The sequence below is a fragment of the Odontesthes bonariensis genome, chromosome 13, assembly GCF_027942865.1.
Source record: "Odontesthes bonariensis isolate fOdoBon6 chromosome 13, fOdoBon6.hap1, whole genome shotgun sequence".
Taxonomy (NCBI): domain Eukaryota; kingdom Metazoa; phylum Chordata; class Actinopteri; order Atheriniformes; family Atherinopsidae; genus Odontesthes; species Odontesthes bonariensis.
Window position 1 is genome coordinate 19,440,065 of NC_134518.1, and position 23,130 is coordinate 19,463,194.

Below are 23,130 nucleotides of genomic sequence, written 5' to 3' on the forward strand. Positions count from 1 at the left end.
CATATTGTCTCCATTTTTAAAATGGACCGAACTCCATGCGACTCCTTCTGGTCATCTTTCAGAAATGTGAACCAGTGAGCTGCTCTGTAAAGCGGGTGAGTCATCTCATCCCACATGCAGGCTTTCATTTTGCAAAGTTGGTCTGCTGTATTTATTTTTAGGTTATCCATCTGTCCTAAAAATGAATCAGGAATGTGGGCTTTTTGTGTTAATACTATTATTCTTACATGATATCAAGCAAATCACAGCTTAAGTGATGCTCTGTAGTCACATGAATTTGTGCATGTATGTGATGATTGTTGTTGGTTTACATAAGAGTTCATTTTCCCCCTGCTTCTCGCCATCTTATCTAGTATGTGCAGTGTATGAATAAAACAAAGAGGCATGGGTGTGGAAGACGAGTGCTAATACTGTGAGCCTGACTCATATCCCACTCTGTCCTCCCACCGACTGTCTCTCTCTTTTCCCCTTCCTTTGTTCTCCTTATCACTATCCCACTTTTCTCAACCTTATATGCTTCTCAGGTACCTATTTCAGTTTCCTTTCCTTTGCAAGTTAGGTTATCCAGTCCTTGTCTTATTCTTAATATCTCCTCATTTTTATCTTTACACAAAGAATCGCTTTCTGTGATTTTCTTCAGCCCCCCTCCTCCTACGCATGCTGACATCCTGTGGCTGATACTCTTTTATTATGCCCCCTCCTGTCGCTTTGTACAACTGCAAGCTTATAGGAAATAGCGCACACTTTACTGGGCCTGGTTTACTTTCTTCCTTGTTCTCGCTAAGCTTATTCTCATTGTAGCCTGCTGTTCTCTTTGGTTTAGTTAGGAATACATAGCGTTGCCCCTCTTGTTTTTGACTATCACATACTGTCCTCTCTCTAGTCTGTTGTGACCACAGAGACAGCCTCTTCTCTCTACAATACCTCCACTTTTTTTCCTTCAAATATTAGTTGAGACCAGAGAAGAGTGTGTGAGTGCATCTTTCTGAAGGATAATTAAATCTAGTTTGGCTTCTTACAGCCTCAGACATGGTGCTAAAAAAATTTAAATAATAAGAGTGCTTGCTGCCTTTTTTGTACATATGCATCCGTTGTTATCTGTATTACAAAATGACAACATTTATTTCACAGTGAAATGTTTATGATATTGAATCGCAAACAAATCCAAGGCTGAATATTGTTTTTCCTGGTTTTTGTATATGTCTGCAATTCACTTTGAAAACTGACCTGCCAAGCATTTGTAAGCTTTATTAGGCTTAAAGAAAGAATCATTGTCTGATCATAGCATCATTTTGCTTGTAATTTAAAAGACCACAATATATTTTTCATATAACAAAATAAGAATAATGTAATTATTTGAGCTTTTGAAGGCTCAGACAGATTGTGTTTTCGTGTGATGGATCCAACTTGCACCTTACACACTATGAATTGTTGTTTGAACTAACTCTTCCTGTCTGATTTAAATATAGAGCTCCATGAGTAATACCATAGTCCTGATGTAAGTGTGTGAGTTTGTTGTGTATGAATGTGCACGTAAGAAAGTCGCACAAAATAATTATGGTGACCATGATCCCTGTTAGTACCGTTTTCAGGATCAATACAACGTTTTACTTTGACAGTTTTATTACTTTTGAGACCAAACATAATTGTGCAGCCAATTCTGCAAAATACCTTATTTAAAAAAAATTTTTTGCACTTCATTTTTTTTTAACAGATGCACCAGCATGATTTGAACTCTCCTATGCTAGATTTGGATATATATGTGGATCTTAATTGCCATGCTTTTTGATTGTGTACTTTCTTGTTGCCATGTGTGTGTCATTCCTTCATGTACAGCAGCAAATGAGCTACAACTCTCATCTTGATGCATCCCTATTTGTGTGTGTTGCGGTGTTGAGTTCACCAGGATTCAGCAGATAGTGAGATTAAGTATTGTGTGATGCATCGAACAGATTTGTACACCAAATCTAATTTCCCTACATTAGATACTGGCTTACATAAACTGTGCATCACATAATGGATAATAAAATGAAAATTTTCTTAATGTGACTAACAGGAGTTGAGCAGAGTCAAGTAAGATATAGGATCGAAAGCAAAATAACAAGGAGTTTTGTCTGCTTGATTACTGTAAATGAAGTCCTTGCAATAATTGTGCCTTAATTGTTCCCTAAGACTTTGGTTAATACCTGATTTTTGGCTTGATTTTATATCTCCTTGCATTGCCCTCTGATTAAGAACTGAAAAAAAAGTTATGTGGATTCATTCATTTAGTCATTCATTTTTTTTTGCCATACCATATTCAGGGTCACACAGGGGCAGCAGCCGGCAGGCCAGCTGCCATCAGTTAATAAGCAGGCAAATTGTGCAGATGGTGCATGTTATAGAACAAGGATATAATGTGAGAAAAAGAAATGAAAAATTGTCAGCATTAAGCAACCAGTAGAATATAAAATACCAACATCTAATGAAACCCCTCAGTGGATATTATCTGATCAACATACAGTATCAGATCCTCATGTAATGTACTGCATGTGGCTATTTACTTATAACGCATTACCTCTGTTTCTACAGGTGTTAAACAGGGAATTCCTGTAAAAGTATTCTCTATTTTCTCACTGCTGTCAGTGTAAAGTAATAATTCTACTGTGGTGCTCCTCTAATGCGATTAGGTGGAATCATCTCAATGATGCCATGAGGCTCAGTTTTTACAGGCGACAGCATGTACAGTTAGGTAGAGCGCGACTCAACTTTGTATTGGTGTTGCATGTTATTATTCACATTGTGTTGCTTTTTCGTTTTGTATTTGGTTTGACCTTTTCTGTTTTCTGTGTTTTCAATGTCACAGTTTAATTTGTGTTATTAAAATTGCATGAGCTTAAAAGACTGCAACTTTAAATGAGTTATTAGTGCCATTTACAAAACTGTATCATGTATATAATTTAGCTGATTAAGATGAGTGTCGATTAAACTTTATGGTCTATGAGAGGCTATAGTTTGACATGTTATGTTCAGCTGTACTGGACTACAGAGTGAGGTGTTTCAAATGGGGCAGACTTAAACTCAGTAACACTGAAGATGAACACATCTCTTATCAGTATGAGACCCACTAACCAGCCTCTAATAGGGCTCTGTTACCCACACAAACATATCCCCCCAACTAATGTGGCACACACATACAAAATAGAACACCTACAAATGTTGCACCTATTTCCTTCTCACCCTCATTACACATGATGCCCATTTATATGTTTAAGTTTTGATGCAGACAAAGGTGGGAGATGGTGGGGGCTATTCTCGGAAAGCAGCAGTCCAGGCTTAAATGATTGGTGCAAGTCATTATTTTATAAATAGTGATGTTGCCTCAGTGCAGAAAGTAGAACAACCTGACAAAGTCATTCCAGCCGCTTCCAACATGAGAGTCTCTGCAGGCCAGAACTGTCTTCTATTATTCATTCATTTTTTTTCTTATTCTTTTTAAGAAATAGGCCATGCCCCAGCACAGCAGGTTTGCACCTGCAATGCACTTCACATCCAGCACTGACTGCTGCATATTATATACTGCATTACTAAAGATTAAGTAAAGAACAGACATTGCATAAACCTATATTGATTTATATATATATATATATATATATATATATATATATATATATATATATATATATATATATATATATATATATATATATATATATATATATATATATATATATATATATATATATATCATAATGTAGTGTTATGAGGATTGGAAAATATAAAAGTGACTCTACAGCTAAGATGAGCAATGCATTAAATAAGCTGTTTGTGTACCTATATGTAAAATACTGATATGTGCAAGTACTCTATTAAATACTAAATATTCTACAAGATATTTCTGTTGTAGCTGACAGATTTTTCTCCCTGCCTTTCCGTCTTTGTTTTGATGTGTATAAACGGGATAGCAATGTGCAGGTATTGTTGGATTCCATACAGCCACAGTACATCTCCTTTTCATCTGAGACAGTTGACATTTTAATTTCCGCAGGCAAAAGAAATGTGTAGCAGACATAAAAGCTGCTTGTGTAACTATACCACTGATATAATTTCTGAAGTGTGTGAGTGTGCTAATCTAATATAAAGCTTTCATATCCCCCTGCTTCTGTCTGTATGTGTGGAAGCTGAGAACAAAGAAAAGGATGAAAAGGCTCCCCCTTGTGGCAAAAAGTGCAAATTACCTGCTTCTTCTTATGTACGTTTGTTTGACCATATATGCAGTTACCCAGCGTTTTGCCACTGTGTATGTGATAAACTATTGACTAGTATTGTTATTGAGCCTCTTTTTCAGTATTGATTCATAGATAGCTGGTCCTGTCCCATTTTCCACTATGTCCAATTTAAGCCAAGCACAATACACACCCTCCTCCCTGTTGAACTGTTTGCTTAAAAAATCTAGGTTATCCATCCCTCGCTATGAAGCTAGATTTATTCTTAATCCCACCAAAAACTGTGTGTTTCAGGCTGTTTCAGTGAGGGACAGAAAGAGGGGAAAAGGAGATAGTGTGTACAAGGAGTGTATTTGTCTGTTAGTGTTTTAATAAAATGGATGAATGTGCACAATATGTCCAATATTAGACAGTATCAAGTATACTCACTCAGTCATTTGTATAGGTGTAATGAGGGGAAAAAAATATCTCTGACCTTGACGTAAGTACTGATTGCTTATGTGGTTGGGTGCAGTGGAGTAAGCTGCAGGGAGTGGCATTGACAGGGGCCACATATGCGTCACCATGGATACAAGAGGGAGAATTGTGAATCAATTATGGGTGCTCATTGTGAAAGACTAGATCTATCAAATGGACACCGTCCTTTGTCTCTAGGCACAATATTTAGCCAATCAGAGAGTCCTTTAGAGTCACATTGATTGCAGCTGTCCAATCAGATCTCTGTTTCTATTTCTGTTGCAAAGTCTTATTATACATCCCTTTTTATTGACTGTTTTTACTGATATTCTGTTGCTGCAAAGTAAATCAAGACTGTGTCTGCTATTGCCACACGTTGTCTGGATTATATGTTTTAAATTTACATTTTTCATAGAATCCTAAAAAGAAAATATAAGTGAACGAAATTCATGCATTGACTGTTTTTCCTCTCCCATATTTTTGTTCCTTGCTCTCACACCTCTTTCTTACAACCACATGTGAAGCAAGCAGACCCTGATGAGTCTTGTCTGCATCTCCACACAGAGATCCTGCCATGTACTGTATGTCAAACACATGCTTACTACTAATTGAATTAACCAGGAGAGTTCTTACAAAGCACCCCGTCTCTCCTGGGTTTTATAAACAAAAGGCAGTGTACTCTACTGATCACTTGTAGACAGACACTATTTTACAGATGTTCTTATTCTCATTAGAGGCAGTGGCTAGTGTTTGTGCATTGACAGAGGCTAAAACATCTATTATAATTGTAAAAATGAAAAAAAAAGGAGAGAAAGAAAAAAGTGTGCCAGAATGTACAAACTTATTTTAAGAATACTGGTAATGTAGAATAATTTTCTCATTCAAAATTACAATTCTACTCTTCTATCAACTTAATAAGGCAGTGCATTCTCATGACAACAGCAGCACTGCATTAACAGCATGCTCCTGCCTGTTGTTTTACAGTAGAGTAACTAATTATATGATTTTGAGGCATAGTGTCATTACTTTCCATATGAGTGAACACTGTTCACCACTGTATTGGTGTGCCTCTCTGGGGCATGTGCATGTGTGTGAGTTTGGGCATACACCGGATTGCTGTGTCCTGGTTTTCATCTTGTTCCGGCTCATGTTTTCAGGGACCCACTTCTGTCCTACTTATATCAGAAACCAAAGGAGGCAAATGCAGATTTGGCAATGAATGATTAAGTAGTATTTGGATTAAACACTAGAAGCGACTCTTTTTCTGCCTCATTTTCTCTTTCTTTCATGTTTTTCATGTTTATCAGGAATGATCATAAAAAGGAATTATTAATGTATGTGTAAATGATTATGTGTACAGATGGCTTGTAAATGGAAAAGGGAGTGCATATTTCTCAATTTCTCATTACTCATTTTTTCCTTTTCATTCTTTTTTTTATTTGACTTAATTTAGGCCCCTCTGCAGTTTTCTTTTTCTATTGTAACCTAGTGTATAACCTAGTGTTTTCACTTCCTATTCTCTACTCATCCTACTAAGCGAATCTTCATTGGTAGTGTACATCTGCTTTTGAGATGTAGTTTAACTCACATTGTTACCAATGTTCACAGCTGATATTCAGAGAATGTGGACCTATGAGTTAGGGTCAGACCAAAATACAAAGTAATAAAATCAGAACAATAAGCACAATAAAATACCAGATCAAAGGTAGTGAGTAAAATATATGCACAATGAGTACATTGCCCCCTTATGTTATGACGAGGTCTAATTGATATAAAACAGTATAGTGACGTCAGTATCTCGTCACATGAAGCAGGATGTAATGTGCATACAGCAGGAATAGGGATGTGGGGGGAGGGGGTCTCTACAGTCATAGCTCAGAGTAGATGCAGTGGGTTGGGCATGGCAAAATGCAAAGGTCAGGCTCTCTAAGGGGTTGTGGGGGAGGAGAGAAGCAGGCTCTGCTACTAAAGTGCTGTCCAAGTGTGTAGAACAGTACCAGTGTACAAGCAGTGTACAAGCAGCACAATAGCAACCATATACAGCCTGGACTGGTATACGTTAGAGTATGTATGGTTTGTGTCTGCTGTGGTTTGTTTTATACCTGTAATAATCATGTGATCAGATTCATTCAGTAAGATGAAAAAACTTCATTAGAGTGGGCAACAGAAAATGAGTGGAAATAGATACAACATCTAATAATTCACTTTTTATACTTCCCATGTGTTGTGAAAGCCACAAGCTTTTGCATTAGTGGGTGTGGGTGAGTGAGTGTGTCTTTGTGTACACATGCATCCTTGTCTATGCCAAAAATGGAGTTGCTATGGTGACAAGAGAGCAGTGCATAAGGAGAGAGGAAATAGAGAAAAGTAGGAATCGCCTTGTAGCATGTTCAGATAGCACCCTTCCCCCTGTCTACTCATACTTGGACAATAATTTCAATAAATACCCTTAAAACACACACTGACTCAGTATGCACATGACTGATCTATGCAAAGGATTCAGATAGAAGCAATACATAGGTTAATTCTGTTTCTATTTATGGTGGAAGCCTTTTAATAATGCAGTGAAAACGCCTTAAACGTGCTGCCGGCTGCTTCCGCCCCTGCAGCCCCCTCCCTTCTCGTACTACACTCTGCTTTTTCTCCCCCTTTGATCAGACTGCCCATGGCGTTTCATACAGTTTCTCCTTCAACCTATATGTGGAAGGTGAACAACAGACAAAGATGCAAGAAGATAGGCACACATGTACTTAACCACTAGTTTTACTATGCTCATCTTCCCATGCTCAGGGAGCACATATTGTGTATTTTTCTAAACTATTATTTATTCAATATTAATTATTCACTAAATTCAATGATCATATCTTCAGGGAAAGTGACTTTAATCAGTGTATACACAGTGTATGAATAAAATAAGATCTAATAATAATTCCCTAAGTGTTTGGTTCATCAAATCATTCATCCATCCAATTTAGGGTCATGGGGGGACTGGAGCCTATCCCAGCTGTCATTAGGCGCGAGGCAGGGTACACCATGGACAGGTCGCCAGTACATCACAGGACCATATAGAGACAAACAAGACACACAACCACGCACGCTCACACTTATTCCTAAAGACAATTTAGAGTCACCAATTAACCTAACATGCATGTTTTGGGGCAGTGGGAGGAAGCCCATTGGAGTACAGAAGCAAGAGTACAGAAACGCCCCCACCAGGCTTCAAACCTGGAACCCATTTGCACCCTCAGTTAAAGCTACAGATGTGCACCTGTTCATTATTGTCATTATAGTATGCATTTGATTTCTGCATGAGCATATAAAAGGGTATTTGTTAACTAAGAGACCATTCTGCAGAAGTTTCCCAGAGGATCTATATCACTGAAGCGGAGAGCATGTCTTCAGCCTTTTGTAAATTGTGATAACACAATGTGGGTGTCTTTGACATGCATCTTAAAAAATTCACACAGAGTGTCATTATTTTGGTACTAAGTTTTTAATTGGAAATTTAGACAACATAGTTTTGTGTAAGATTTTTATTTTAGGAATTGTTAAAGTTTCATTACATGCATGTCTTGCTCATTTTAGCTAAAACAAAAATAAGCTAGGTCAACATGTCAGCAGGCCACAAAGCAAAATATATAGTGAGATGTGTATTTCTTAAACACTATACCCCTCATAGTACCGAGTAAACTGTAGCATCTATATCTTTCATGTTGAACTACAAATCCATGAATTATTTAATTTCATCATGTGTTGTCTAGGTATGATGAATCAGGTGGTCTGTGTGCATGTGTGTGTTCATATGTATGTAAATAATCTTCATCTGCATTTAAATATGTGACGCTTACTGTACACATAATTTTATCACATACATTAGGTAAATTGAGCACGTATAGGTTATCCATTGTAGGACATTATTGTTATTGCATTGAGGAGTTTACAGATGGCTGTAGCTGTGAGATGATTATTAATATTTTCAAATTGAATCATGTTTTTTTCTGAATGGAAATAGGACATGAGTTTCTGAATCTGGGGCATAATCCTGGGATTACAAATGAGGGAACGTTTATAAGCACATGACTGCTGTCTGTGTGGACATGTAGAAACAGCAAAAAAATAAATAAATAAACCCATGGATTTGTACCTCATATATTTATGACTGCTGTAGAACCATAAGGCTCAGTTAAATTTACTTTATTTTTTGCTCCCAAGGCAGACATGAAAAACAGTAACAGATAGAAAAGGAGTGTGATGCAGGAAGAACACATATTTTGGTATTTTGGGACTTTGATGATCTCATACAAAAAAAATGGATAGTGGATGAAATTCTTCTTGGGCAAGGAATGGGTAATAATCTTTTAAAGAGAACTGTGGTGCGTACTGCACATTGGTTCCAGTGCACGTATTCTCAAATACATGTCAGAATGTTAGAATTTCTCTCAACCAAAAGACAATTTTAATTTCACCAAAGTAAACAGTTTGCCAACAGTCCACGCAACCTTTGAAATTACAATCAAAGGAATAGACAAGGAGTTGTTTAGAAATGTGGAAAGAGGTAGAGAAAGAAGTTGTGTGTTCGCCACTGTTCAGTACTAAAGGAGTCAGTATACATGGTACACACTGCTATGCGCTGTCCATGTTTTTAAAAAAGAAGGTCCACCAGGTCTCTAGTTTCAGTTGGACTTTCCAAAAGCACATTTTTGATGTGACTCTATTACTGCTGGGGAGAATATAGTCACTGCTCTCTGCACATTGGCTCTTTCTCCACGTAGTGTCGATGTTGCTCCATTATGGACAGCTCTGCTATTCGAAAAAACTAGGCCCCTCCCGTTTTCAGGCAAAAACATCATCTCCCTAGTCTTTGTTATAAATGATACGGAGGATGGTGAGGCAAAGACGGAATATTTCAATCATAAAGCCCAATCAGTTTTATATCTTCCATTCTGTCTATCTATAAAAAGTCTATCTAGTTTGGAAAGTAATTAATATTCCTTTTTCCCATTGGACAGAAATGTCTTCGGCTTGTAGATGGAGCTATTTCAGGATATATTTGTGGCTTTTTCTACTAGAATGTTGCTGGCAAACGGCGGCTGGGCAGCTCTCCTATTCCATTTCTGAGGAGGTAAACCCAGGTTATCCAGTTGGAAATATCGCAAAGGACCTAAACCTGAACATACAAGATTTGGAATCCCGTTTGTTTCAGATTGTCACTGGATCAAAGAAGAAATTCTTCGAGGTAAATCTGAAGACTGGTGTTCTTTATGTCAGTGAAAGAATAGATAGAGAGGAGCTTTGCTCTGAGGAAAATAAATGCCCAGTCAGCGTAGAAGCTGTAATAAATAACCCTTTAAAGCTTTATCGCATTGATGTGGACATTTTAGATGTAAACGACAATGCTCCGTTGTTTTCCACGAAAGAGCAAAATTTGTACATAGCAGAGAGTACTTTACCGGGAGTGAAATTCGCATTATCTGAAGCAACTGATGGAGATGTGGGGAGAAATGGTATTAGTACTTATAAATTAAGCCAGGACGAACATTTTTCTTTGGCAGTGCACAAAGCAGGTGACAGTGTGTCTGCTGAATTAGTGCTGCAAAAAGCATTAGACAGAGAAAAGCAGCCCGTGATAACCATGACACTGACCGCTGTAGATGGTGGGAGTCCAGCTAAATCAGGCACCTCCCAGCTCGTTATCAATGTGTTAGACAATAACGATAACATTCCAATATTTACTGAGTCGCTGTATAAAACAAAAATTACCGAAAACACACCACTCGGCACAACACTGATCGCCGTGAACGCCACCGATGCAGATGAGGGCCTAAACAGTGAGATTGTTTATTCGTTGAGAAGCAAAGATCAAGATCATGTGCTGGATATCTTTGAAATTGAACACCAGACAGGGGTGATTAAAGTTAAGGGCAATATAGACTTCGAAGAGAAAAAGGCTTTTGAGATACGTGTTGAGGCCAGTGACAAAGGGCAGCCTCCGATGTCTGCTCACTGTAAGGTGCTGGTAGAAGTAGGGGATTTAAATGACAACGCTCCCGAAGTCACTGTAACGTCATTACATAACACAGTGAAGGAAGATGCAACTAAAGGTACCGTAGTTGCTCTTGTGTCAGTCCTCGATAAAGATGGTGGGAAAAACGGGGATGTGAATGTCCAAATTCAAAAAGGGGTTCCATTCAAGCTTGAAACAAACTACAGAAATTATTACTCTTTGTTAGTGGACGGGCCCCTGGATAGGGAGAGTGTTTCAAACTACAACGTCACTATTGTTGGTAATGATAAAGGAAATCCACCTCTCTCCAGCACAAGTGTAGTTTCTATACTTGTATCTGATGTAAATGATAACGCACCGCTGTTCCCAGAGTCAACAATGAATGTATATGTGAAAGAGAACAGTGCAGAAGGAACAGTGATGAAACGAGTAACTGCAACTGATCCTGATGTTGATCAGAATAGCCAGGTGACCTATTCATTTTTACAAAGTAAAAGTAACACATTGTTGTCATCGACACTTGTGAACATCAACTCGCAAACCGGAGAAATAGTCAGTCTGCAGTCTTTTAACTATGAGGAGTTAAAAACGTTTCAGTTTAAAGTTCAGGCCACAGACTCTGGTGCTCCTCCGCTCAGCAGCAACGTGACCGTCAACGTTTTTATTCTGGATGAGAACGACAACAGTCCCACGATTCTAGCTCCTTATTCTGAGCACGGCTCCGTTAACAGTGAGAGCATCCCCTACTCTGCTGAAGCGGGATACTTTGTGGCAAAGATCAGGGCTGTGGACGCAGACTCTGGATACAATGCGCTTCTTTCTTACCAACTGTCTGAGCCCAAAGGAAACAACCTGTTCAGGATCGGAACCAGCTCCGGGGAAATCAGGACTAAGAGGAGAATGAGCGACAATGACCTGAAAACTCACCCCTTGGTTGTGCTGGTTTCTGATAACGGAGAACCTTCTCTGTCAGCTACTGTGTCTGTTGATGTGGTGGTGGTTGAAAGCACAGCTGACATCCAGACTCAGTTCAGACATGTTCCCATAAAGGAGGACAGCTTCTCTGATCTGAACCTGTATCTGCTGATCGCCATCGTGTCGGTGTCAGTGATCTTTCTGCTGAGTCTCATCAGTTTAATAGCTGTCAGATGCCACAGGACAGACGGCAGTTTCAGCAGGTACAGCGCCCCAATGATCACCACCCACCCTGACGGGAGCTGGTCTTACTCTAAAGCTACTCAGCAGTATGACGTGTGTTTCAGCTCAGACACACTGAAGAGTGACGTAGTGGTTTTCCCCGCACCTTTTCCACCTGTAGATGGAGAACTGATCAGTATTAACGGAGGAGACACTTTTACCAGAACTCAGACTTTACCTAATAAAGAAAAGGTAAGTTGTTTTCGTTTAATAGTAGGGTTGCTTAAAATTGTGATTTCCATTTCTGCCTGTGAAGTGAAAAAAAGTTTCGATAAGTACATTTGAAAGTGTGTTTTGTATTTACTTTTTTTCAATTATGCATTAGTACAACAGTCTAAGAAATTATATATAATGAGTACTTCTCCTTGTCCATGGTGCTGAAATAAGCTCAATGACGTGTGTGTGCGGTGTGGAGGTTGAACAAGTAAAATAGTTTAATTTTTTTAAGTTTATTCTAGTTATATTTGAAAAAGCATGGAATTGTTGTTTAACATCCCCAAATTTATGATCACCTGATGCAAGCTTTCAAACATCATATTAAATTAGGGCACTAATAGGAGAAAACTGGATTTCTCTGTTGTTATTTTGATTATTTTTCATCTATTTTATAACAATTTACAACTGTGTGTAGTGAATGCAGTTATTTCGAATAACCACACGGGGACATTATAGACCGTCACATTTTTATGTTTGGTAGGATACTTGAGGCCCCTCCCAGACTCAGAGGATGGCGTTTGGAAGGGCTTTGTTACAGTCGCAGTGCGAGGTTGAATCGTGTAGACTCTAATTTGCCTATATGCTTTTAGAAAACAAATCTTCAGAATTCTTGTACTTCCGATTCACCAAGAATACCAAGAGGGATACTGGATATTATTATTTACATTATCTGTTATAGAATTGGATACTAATATGTCGAAGCGGAGGATATGCTGTCCTTCTGGGATTTATTTAATCGTTGTTCTTTTGGAATGCTGCTGGGAAATTGTATTTGGACAGCTCTCTTACTCAATATCGGAGGAGGTAAACCCGGGGACTCCTGTTGGAAATCTCGCTAAAGATCTGAATATTAACCTGAATTACTTGGAGGCACGTATGTTTCAGATTGTTAGTGGATCAAAGAGAAAATACTTTGATATAAATTTGAGAACGGGTAGTCTTTATGTCAATGAAAGAATCGACCGAGAGGAGCTATGTGGGAATGCTGCAAAATGCACTGTTAATGTAGAAGCTGTGATCAACAATCCACTAAAACTGTATCGTTTCGAAATAAATGTCTTGGATATAAATGATAATGCACCATATTTTCCAGAGAAGGAGCAGTCTATTAACATGGCAGAAAGTACTACGCCAGGAGGGAAATTTGGATTTGTAGGAGCATCGGATCTCGATGTTGGGAAGAATGGTGTCAGTACGTACAGGCTGAGTACAAATGAATATTTTTCTTTAGAGGTCCACAAAGGAGGAGACAGTGTGTCAGCTGAACTGGTGCTCCAGAAAGCTTTAGACAGAGAAAAACAAGCGATCATAAAACTTACGGTTACTGCCGTTGATGGTGGAAACCCAGCCAAGTCAGGGACATCACAGATTGTTATCAATGTTTTAGACAATAATGACAATGCCCCGGTATTCAGTAGTTCGTTATATAAGACACGCATATCTGAAAACATAGCAGTGGGTAGCACAGTTATAGTTCTGAATGCTACAGATGCAGATGACGGCATTAATGCTGAAATAGAATACTCATTAAGGAGTAAAGGGCAAGATCACGTTTTAAGTTTATTTAAAATTGATTCTAAAACGGGTGCAATTATAGTCAAAGGCAAGGTAGACTATGAAGAAAATCCTGCGTTTGAGATTCATGCTCAGGCAAGTGACAAAGGCCAGCCTCCAATGTCTGCTCACTGTAAAGTTCTGGTAGAGGTGTTGGACCTAAATGACAACGCTCCTGAGATCACTGTAACGTCACTGCTGACGACGGTGAAAGAGGATGCACAAGCAGGTACAGCCGTTGCTCTTGTCTCTCTACTTGATAAAGATAATGGGAAAAACGGGTTAATAAAAGCTGTCATTGCAAATAAGACCCCCTTCAAACTGGAAACTAATTATAAGAATTATTATTCATTAGTAGTTAACGGTCCGCTTGACAGAGAGACTATGGATGAGTATAATATTACTATAGTAGCAACCGATGAGGGGACTCCTGCTCTGTTTGGCACCAGCATAGTTAATATTCAAGTTGCTGATGTCAATGACAACCCACCTCGCTTCTCCGAGCAACTACTTAATGTTTATGTAAAAGAGAACGGTCCGGTGGGAGAAGTTATAAAAAGTGTGTCCGCAGTTGATGTAGACATCGATAGAAATAGCCAAGTGAGCTATTCATTTTTAAAAAGTAACAGTGATACACTACCGTCGTCTACAATGGTAAACATCAACTCAGAGACTGGAGATATAGTCAGTCTGCAGTCTTTTAACTATGAAGAATTGGAAACATTTCAGTTTAAAGTTCAGGCCACAGACTCTGGTGTTCCTCCGCTCAGCAGCAATGTGATCGTCAACGTTTTTATTCTGGATGAGAATGACAACAGTCCCACGATTCTAGCCCCTTATTCTGAGCACGGCTCCGTTAACAGTGAGAGCATCCCCTACTCTGCTGAAGCGGGATACTTTGTGGCAAAGATCAGGGCTGTGGACGCAGACTCTGGATACAATGCGCTGCTTTCTTACCACCTGTCTGAGCCCAAAGGAAACAACCTGTTCAGGATCGGAACCAGCACCGGGGAAATCAGGACTAAGAGGAGAATGAGCGACAACGACCTGAAAACTCACCCCTTGGTAGTGCTGGTTTCTGATAACGGAGAACCTTCTCTGTCAGCTACTGTGTCTGTTGATGTGGTGGTGGTTGAAAGCACAGCTGACATCCAGACTCAGTTCAGACATGTTCCTATAAAGGAGGACAGCTTCTCTGATCTGAACCTGTATCTGCTGATCGCCATCGTGTCGGTGTCAGTGATCTTTCTGCTGAGTCTCATCAGTTTAATAGCTGTCAGATGCCACAGGACAGACGGCAGTTTCAGCAGGTACAGCGCCCCAATGATCACCACCCACCCTGACGGGAGCTGGTCTTACTCTAAAGCTACTCAGCAGTATGACGTGTGTTTCAGCTCAGACACACTGAAGAGTGACGTAGTGGTTTTCCCCGCACCGTTTCCACCTGGAGATGGAGAACTGATCAGTATTAACGGAGGAGACACTTTTACCAGAACTCAGACTTTACCAAATAATGAAAAGGTAAGAAACCTAGAGTATCAAATGTCTCACTATTGGTGTAATTTAATTTTCGATGACCAAGATATGTCCATATCCATTGTATAGTAAGTGTAAGTTCAATTCAACAACATAACACATAGTACAAAAATATATGTTTTACACCTCTGGATGAGTATTAGAATAGAGGATACAGTTGTACATTAGCCAGAAAAATCGCACAATTTGAAATTTTCAGGCCTCTCAAAACTCATCTGGAACGTCTATACCGTTGTCCATGGTGCTGAAAATAAGGGTTTTAGTATTTCATGTGCTCTCTGGTAGGAAATGCGGGTTTATTTTTGTCTGGCACAGTTGCATTAATTGACTAATTAATAATAATGATAATAATAATAATAATAATATATACGTTTTATTTAGCGCTTTTCCAAATGCTCAAAGACGCTTGATAATGTTAGTTTAACTACATATAGGGGAGTGTTTTTAATAGCTTATTTCATAATCATCCCTTTTAATCTTTCGAACATAGAGGAAAATAGGCCAAATGAATATTTACGTTCCACTGACTGTTTCAGCTATATTTGTTTATTTATTTATTCACTGGGTGGAGTCAAAGAATGAGGGATGGTGCTAAATGCTGGTTCTTGTGTAAATCGTGTTATTGGTTTGTGTTGCTTTCTAGCCAGTTTTTCAGCATGTAAAGTTTTACTGTGAAAAGTGTAAATAAAATAAAATTAAATTAGATGAAGTAAAATTAAATTAAAGTTTAAAGAGTGAGACACTAGAAAAAAATAGAATTGTGCTGAATGTCGTTCATTGTTTAAACTTAGGGAAAAAACACAATTATAGTTGCAGTATAATTTCTGTTCAGTTCTTTTTTATATCCAATTGCAACCATTTAACATTACCACACGGTGACACCAAAGACCATGGCATGTTTTACGCAGCACAAGACTCCTCCCAAACAGAGGATGGTTATATTATTTTCTGTGCTTTGTTAGAAAGAGACAGAGGACGGAAGATGAACCGAGCATTCATAGTCCCTGATAAATGACAGCAGTTGGATTTCAGCTGTTTCATATATTTATGATTATCTCCATGTTGAAACCGGTCTAGGATTTATGCACTCTTGTGGTGGATATAATCATGTATTTCGCAAGAAGGAGAAGCCATTTTCGGACTTGTATTGTGGTCATGCTGCTGACTTACGGTTTGGGAACGGTGTCCGGACAGCTCTCGTATGCCGTCACAGAGGAGGCAAATCCAGGGACTTCGGTTGGAAATATTGCCAAGGATTTAAATATCAATGTCCAGGATTTAGAGTCCCGCGAGTTCAAGGTTGTTAGTGGATCAAAAAGGAAATATTTTGACGTTAATCTAAAAACGGGGTTTCTTTACGTTAATGAAATACTAGATAGGGAAGAGCTTTGTGCGAAGGCTACAAAATGCACTGTAAGTATTGAGGCCGTGATCAACGACCCACTGAAGCTTTACCGTTTAGAGGTAACAATAATAGATATAAATGACAACGCACCTATGTTCTCCGAACAATTGCAGTCAATTGATGTTCCTGAAAATACTTTACCGGGAGTTAAATTTGGACTGATAGAAGCATCAGATTTGGATGTTGGAAAGAACGGTGTTAATACATACAAGCTAAGCAACAACGATCACTTTTCATTAGAAATTCACAAAGGGGGAGACAGTGTGTCTGCCGATCTAGTGCTGCAAAAGGCATTAGATCACGAGCAAGACTCTACTATAAAACTCACACTGAGTGCAGTAGACGGAGGAAACCCAACAAAATCAGGGACCTCACAAATAATTATTAACGTTCTGGATACCAATGACAACCATCCTGTTTTCAGTAGATCCTTGTACAAAATTCAGATCCCTGAAAACTTGCCAACAGGGACTATTATTATCACTCTGAATGCGACAGACGCAGACGTTGATTTAAACAGTGAAATAGAATATTCACTGAGAAAGAAAGGTCAGGATCATGTTTTAGATCTTTTTCAAATTGAATCTAAAACAGGTGCAATTTTAACCAAAGGTGTGATAGACTATGAAGAAAATCCTGCGTTTGAGATTCATGCTCAGGCAAGTGACAAAGGCCAGCCTCCAATGTCTGCTCACTGTAAAGTTCTGGTAGAGGTGTTGGATCTAAATGACAACGCTCCTGAGATCACTGTAACGTCACTGCTAACGACGGTGAAAGAGGATGCACAAGTAGATACAGCCGTTGCTCTTGTCTCTGTACTTGATAGGGACAGGGGGGGAAACGGGGAGGTGAAGGTTGCCATTGCAAATAAGACCCCCTTTAAACTGGAAACTAATTATAAGAATTATTATTCATTAGTAGTTAACGGTCCGCTTGACAGAGAGACTATGAATGAGTATAATGTTACTATAGTAGCAACCGATGAGGGGACTCCTGCTCTTTTCAGCACCAGCATAGTTAATATTCAAGTTGCTGATGTCAATGACAACCCGCCTCGCTTCTCCGAGCAACTACTTAATGTTTATGTAAGAGAGAACGGTCCGGTGGGAGAAGTTATTAAAATTGTGTCCGCAGTTGATGCAGACATCAACACAAATGGAGAGTTGAGCTATTCATTTTCAAAAAGTAACAGTGATACACTACCTTCGTCTACATTGGTAAACATCAACTCAGAGACTGGAGCTATAGTCAGTCTGCAGTCTTTTAACTATGAGGAATTGAAAACATTTCAGTTTAAAGTTCAGGCCACAGACTCTGGTGTTCCTCGACTCAGCAGCAACGTGACCGTCAACGTTTTTATTCTGGATGAGAATGACAACAGTCCCACGATTCTAGCCCCTTATTCTGAGCACGGCTCCGTTAACAGTGAGAGCATCCCCTACTCTGCTGAAGCGGGATACTTTGTGGCAAAGATCAGGGCTGTGGACGCAGACTCTGGATACAATGCGCTGCTTTCTTACCACCTGTCTGAGCCCAAAGGAAACAACCTGTTCAGGATCGGAACCAGCACCGGGGAAATCAGAACTAAGAGGAGGATGAGCGACAATGACCTGAAAACTCACCCCTTGGTGGTGCTGGTTTCTGATAACGGAGAACCTTCTCTATCAGCTACTGTGTCTGTTGATGTGGTGGTGGTTGAAAGCACAGCTGACATCCAGACTCAGTTCAGACATGTTCCTATAAAGGAGGACAGCTTCTCTGATCTGAACCTGTATCTGCTGATCGCCATTGTGTCGGTGTCAGTGATATTTCTGCTGAGTCTCATCAGTTTAATAGCTGTCAGATGCCACAGGACAGACGGCAGTTTCAGCAGGTACAGCGCCCCAATGATCACCACCCACCCTGACGGGAGCTGGTCTTACTCTAAAGCTACTCAGCAGTATGACGTGTGTTTCAGCTCAGACACACTGAAGAGTGACGTAATGGTTTTCCCCGCACCGTTTCCACCTGTAGATGGAGAACTGATCAGTATTAATGAAGGAGACACTTTTACCAGAACTCAGACTTTACCCAACAAAGAAAAGGTAAGATTATATTGCTTCATGATTTGAAGAATGCTATTACCTAAATAACACAATATAAATTGAATGTGAATTATTTGCAACCACTTGATCGTTTTGGTGTCAGCCCTTCATAAAATATTTGGATTACCTATCTTTAACTTCATCAAGTTTTCTTTCTTAATATGTGAGCAACCATCAGTGGTGCAGAACCCCGACACTGATCATGTGATTGATTAAATGAAAAAAAAAGATTTTGCTTCTCGTATACGGGTATTTGTAATGGTGACCAGGGAATTCCATTCTTTTGCTGACTCATGACAAGATTCGTTCTGTAATTATATATTTCAAATATATATCAGCAAATTAACTACATATAAAGTTTTTGTATTCATTGGAAACATTTTCATGTATAAATTAAACTTTTGAATTATAACTCTTATACTGACTGGATTGGGGCATTGGGGTTTAGAAAATGATGCTTTTCGAATCTAAGTTATTTCAGAAGACTTTATCTTAACCTCTGCCACTCCTGAAAGAGCTTATATTGTTCAGACAACGACAAAGGAAAATACTTCAATTTAAACGACTTGCATGGGAACAAGTGTTGCTGGATGTTGTGAGAGATGCAGTATCATTTGGCTCAAGGTTAGAAGAAAAAATAATGCATTAAAGAATATAAAAACATAGTCCTATGTTGATGTTTAATGTAGTTGTTGCAGTTGTCCACGTGGGGACATTGTAGACCATCACATTTGGTTTTACTCGTCAGTGAGGGGCTCCTCCCAGATCTAGAGAACGATGACGTTCCTCAAGCCACAGAGACAAAGAGATTTGAGTGCGAAGAGGAGCGTTGCGACGAGGATTTTCTCACTACAGAGTACATATGCCTGAAATCTTTACTTTCTATCGCTGTTATCGACAGAATCTATCTTTATGAATTTTATTTCTGTTGTAATTATGCGTACACCGGACAAATCGAGCTCTGTTTGGATATATTTGTTTTTTCTGCTGCTGGATTGTTGTTGGGAAACGGTTTTAGGACAGCTCTCATACTCCGTCTCAGAAGAAGTGAATCTTGGGACTGTTGTTGGGAATATTGCGAAAGATCTAAACATCAATATCCAAGACCTGGAATCCCGCATGTTTCAGGTCGTTGCTGGATCAAAGAGGAAATATTTCGAGGTGAATCTGAAGACTGGCGTCCTCTACGTTAATGAAAGAATAGATCGAGAGGAACTCTGCGCTGGTGAACCAAAATGTTCACTTACTATAGAGGCAATTATTAATAACCCACTGAAACTGTATCGCATTGAAATTACGGTATTAGATGTGAATGATAATTCTCCATCATTTATCAGCACGTTACAATTAATGAACATCAGTGAAAACACAGCAGCAGGGACAAAATTTCCAATGCAACCAGCTTACGATGCAGACGTTGGAAAGAATACTGTTAATACCTACAAGCTTAGTCAGAATGAGCATTTCTCCCTCGAAACACAAAAAGGTGACGGTCTAATTCCCGAACTGGTGCTTCGAAAAGTTTTAGACAGAGAAAAACTGTCTGTGATTCGACTCACACTGACTGCAATTGATGGAGGAACACCTGCTAAATCTGGCACTATGGCTATAATAGTAAATGTGTTAGACATAAATGACAATGCTCCTGTATTCTCTCAAACGCTTTATAAAGCCAGAGTGCATGAGAATGTTAAGTTGGGCACATCCATAATGACATTAAATGCTTCTGATTTAGACGAAGGATCCAATGGACAGGTAAAATATTCATTCAGTGAAGTCGGTCGAGGGAAACAAACTGATGTTTTCGCTATAGATGAGAAAACAGGAACTGTAACAAATAAAAAGAATATTGACTTTGAAGAGAACAATGTTTATGATATTCGAGTTCAAGCCAGTGATGGAGCTTCCTCTCCTCTTACCTCACATGCAAAACTACTGATAGAAGTTTTAGATGTAAATGACAATGCACCTGAAATTACAGTTACATCGCTGTTAAACACTGTGAAAGAGGACGCGTCTATTGGCACAGCTATTGCTCTTGTTTCAGTGTTTGATAAAGATGGAGGTAAAAATGGGATGGTGAGCTGTAAAATCTCCAATGATGTCCCCTTCAAATTAGAATCGAATTACAAAAATTACTATTCGTTGGTTGTGGACGGTCCTCTTGACCGAGAGAGTGCGCCTCAATACAATATAAGCATCACTGCAACAGATGAGGGCAGTCCACCTCTCTCCAGCACGAGCATCATTCATGTACACGTCTCTGATGTAAATGATAACAAACCTCGTTTCACAGAAGACACAATTAATGTCTTCATGAAGGAAAACAGTCCAATAGGAACTGTTATAAAAACAGTGTCAGCAGTTGATGCAGACAGCGATATAAATGGTCACGTGAGCTATTCATTTTTACAAGATGACAGTAAATCACCGCAACTCTCTACAATGGTAAACATCAACTCAGAGACTGGAGAAATGGTCAGTCTGCAGTGTTTTAACTTTGAGGAGTTAAAAACGTTTCAGTTTAAAGTTCAGGCCACAGACTCTGGTGTTCCTCCGCTCAGCAGCAACATGACCGTCAACGTTTTTATTCTGGATGAGAACGACAACAGTCCCACGATTCTAACTCCTTATTCTGAGCACGGCTCCGTTAACAGTGAGAGCATCCCCTACTCTGCCGAAGCGGGATACTTTGTGGCAAAGATCAGGGCTGTGGACGCAGACTCTGGATACAATGCGCTGCTTTCTTACCACCTGTCTGAGCCCAAAGGAAACAACCTGTTCAGGATCGGAACCAGCACCGGGGAAATCAGAACTAAGAGGAGAATGAGCGACAATGACCTGAAAACTCACCCCTTGGTGGTGCTGGTTTCTGATAACGGAGAACCTTCTCTGTCAGCTACTGTGTCTGTTGATGTGGTGGTGGTTGAAAGCACAGCTGACATCCAGACTCAGTTCAGACATGTTCCTATAAAGGAGGACAGCTTCTCTGATCTGAACCTGTATCTGCTGATCGCCATTGTGTCGGTGTCAGTGATATTTCTGCTGAGTCTCATCAGTTTAATAGCTGTCAGATGCCACAGGACAGACGGCAGTTTCAGCAGGTACAGCGCCCCAATGATCACCACCCACCCTGACGGGAGCTGGTCTTACTCTAAAGCTACTCAGCAGTATGACGTGTGTTTCAGCTCAGACACACTGAAGAGTGACGTAGTGGTTTTCCCCGCACCGTTTCCACCTGTAGATGGAGAACTGATCAGTATTAACGGAGGAGACACTTTTACCAGAACTCAGACTTTACCTAATAAAGAAAAGGTAAGCTCAGTATGTTTCATATTCGCGCTTCATTTTTGATGATTATTCATTGTGAGATGATAATTAACTGTGAAGTTGATGCCACTTCAAACATTTATTTGGAACAAGTTAAGTTAAATTTAAGAACAAGCTGTTTTGTTGGTTGGCTTGCTCTCTTGTTGCAATCTCCCTTCTTTTAACTGCTGACAACTCGCAACATATTTTTTAACACCCTTCAAAACTAGACCAAAACATTGAGTTTTAGCAACACTGAACATTTTTACTATTCAATCATCCTGTCTTTTATTCTTATGTTTCTCATGAGTTTTTAGAAAACATTGTATTTTTTTAAACGTGTCTTCTTCGAGTGATTTTGTTTTTTGCTTTTATTGTTTGAGCACTTCCTAACCTCTAAACCCAACTATTTCCTATTGAATGTAATAGTAGCTGTCCAAGGTGCTACTTAACCAACGGCATGCGGCATCCATCAGTATGGTGATATTTTGCACTATTTCTTTACATTTGATTATTTCCTTTTTTTAGTTGATAATAGTTCGTAGATTACTACAAAGTTAACCACTTTGTTACAAATGTGTAAAACAAGATCAGTTAGTGTTCATGTTTGTTTATTTTGATCATAGCAAAGATTTGTTTTTCTGTACACAGACTGATTTGTAGTGTTAGATATGCGCATCTTCTCATAGTTCGTTTGTTGACACGTGAGACTCATTTTCAAGTACTTTTCCAATATTGTGTGGGATGTTCTCTTTTCACAGTAATATTTTTAGTTTAATTTAATGGCCTATTATTTCAATATATTTGAAAGAGTTTGTGTTTTTAAGGTCATATAGTCATGTAACATTTAATGCACCGCTTACTTATGTTGGTATGCTTCAGTCAAATTTTTAAACATCTTTGTCAATAACAGAAAAATTACCATTGTGAAGTACGTATGTCAAACATCACCAGATTATTTTCCAATGTGAAATACTTTGCTTATAAATCAAACTGATATTTTCTAATGCTGTTTCTGTTTTGAATTATTTTATTTTATGTTTTAGTGATAGAGCGTTTGTGTCTTTCTGGTGTTTCTCTCGTTTGTATTGTAATTACAAGAGAAGTCCATAAGAGAGCACTGTTGACTATAACATCATGGCAAACGTGAACAGGCCCATCCCC

General features: G+C 39.1%; 3 protein-coding genes across 18 annotated transcripts in view; all 3 read left to right on the forward strand.

The window, feature by feature from the left end:
• LOC142397747 (protocadherin alpha-C2-like) overlaps positions 1–23,130 on the forward strand; it is a 192,766-nt gene that overhangs the window by 78,015 nt on the left and 91,621 nt on the right. Inside the window, exon 1 of one of the 16 annotated variants that reach the window (XM_075481350.1) lies at positions 12,640–15,153. The exons of the other annotated variants lie outside the window; for them this stretch is intronic. Coding sequence (XP_075337465.1) covers positions 12,772–15,153 — 2,382 coding nt within the window. The 5' untranslated portion in view covers positions 12,640–12,771. Of the gene's footprint in view, positions 1–12,639; positions 15,154–23,130 lie in introns of those variants that run through there. 16 annotated transcript variants of the gene reach the window in all.
• LOC142398095 (protocadherin alpha-3-like) lies at positions 9,551–12,568 on the forward strand. The gene is made up of 2 exons (XM_075482075.1): positions 9,551–12,054; positions 12,560–12,568. Exons 1-2 carry the CDS (start codon positions 9,673–9,675, stop codon positions 12,566–12,568), a joined length of 2,391 nt encoding a protein of 796 aa, XP_075338190.1. The 5' UTR covers positions 9,551–9,672.
• LOC142398096 (uncharacterized) lies at positions 16,151–23,079 on the forward strand. The gene is made up of 3 exons (XM_075482076.1): positions 16,151–18,657; positions 19,543–21,972; positions 23,068–23,079. Exons 1-3 carry the CDS (start codon positions 16,276–16,278, stop codon positions 23,077–23,079), a joined length of 4,824 nt encoding a protein of 1,607 aa, XP_075338191.1. The 5' UTR covers positions 16,151–16,275.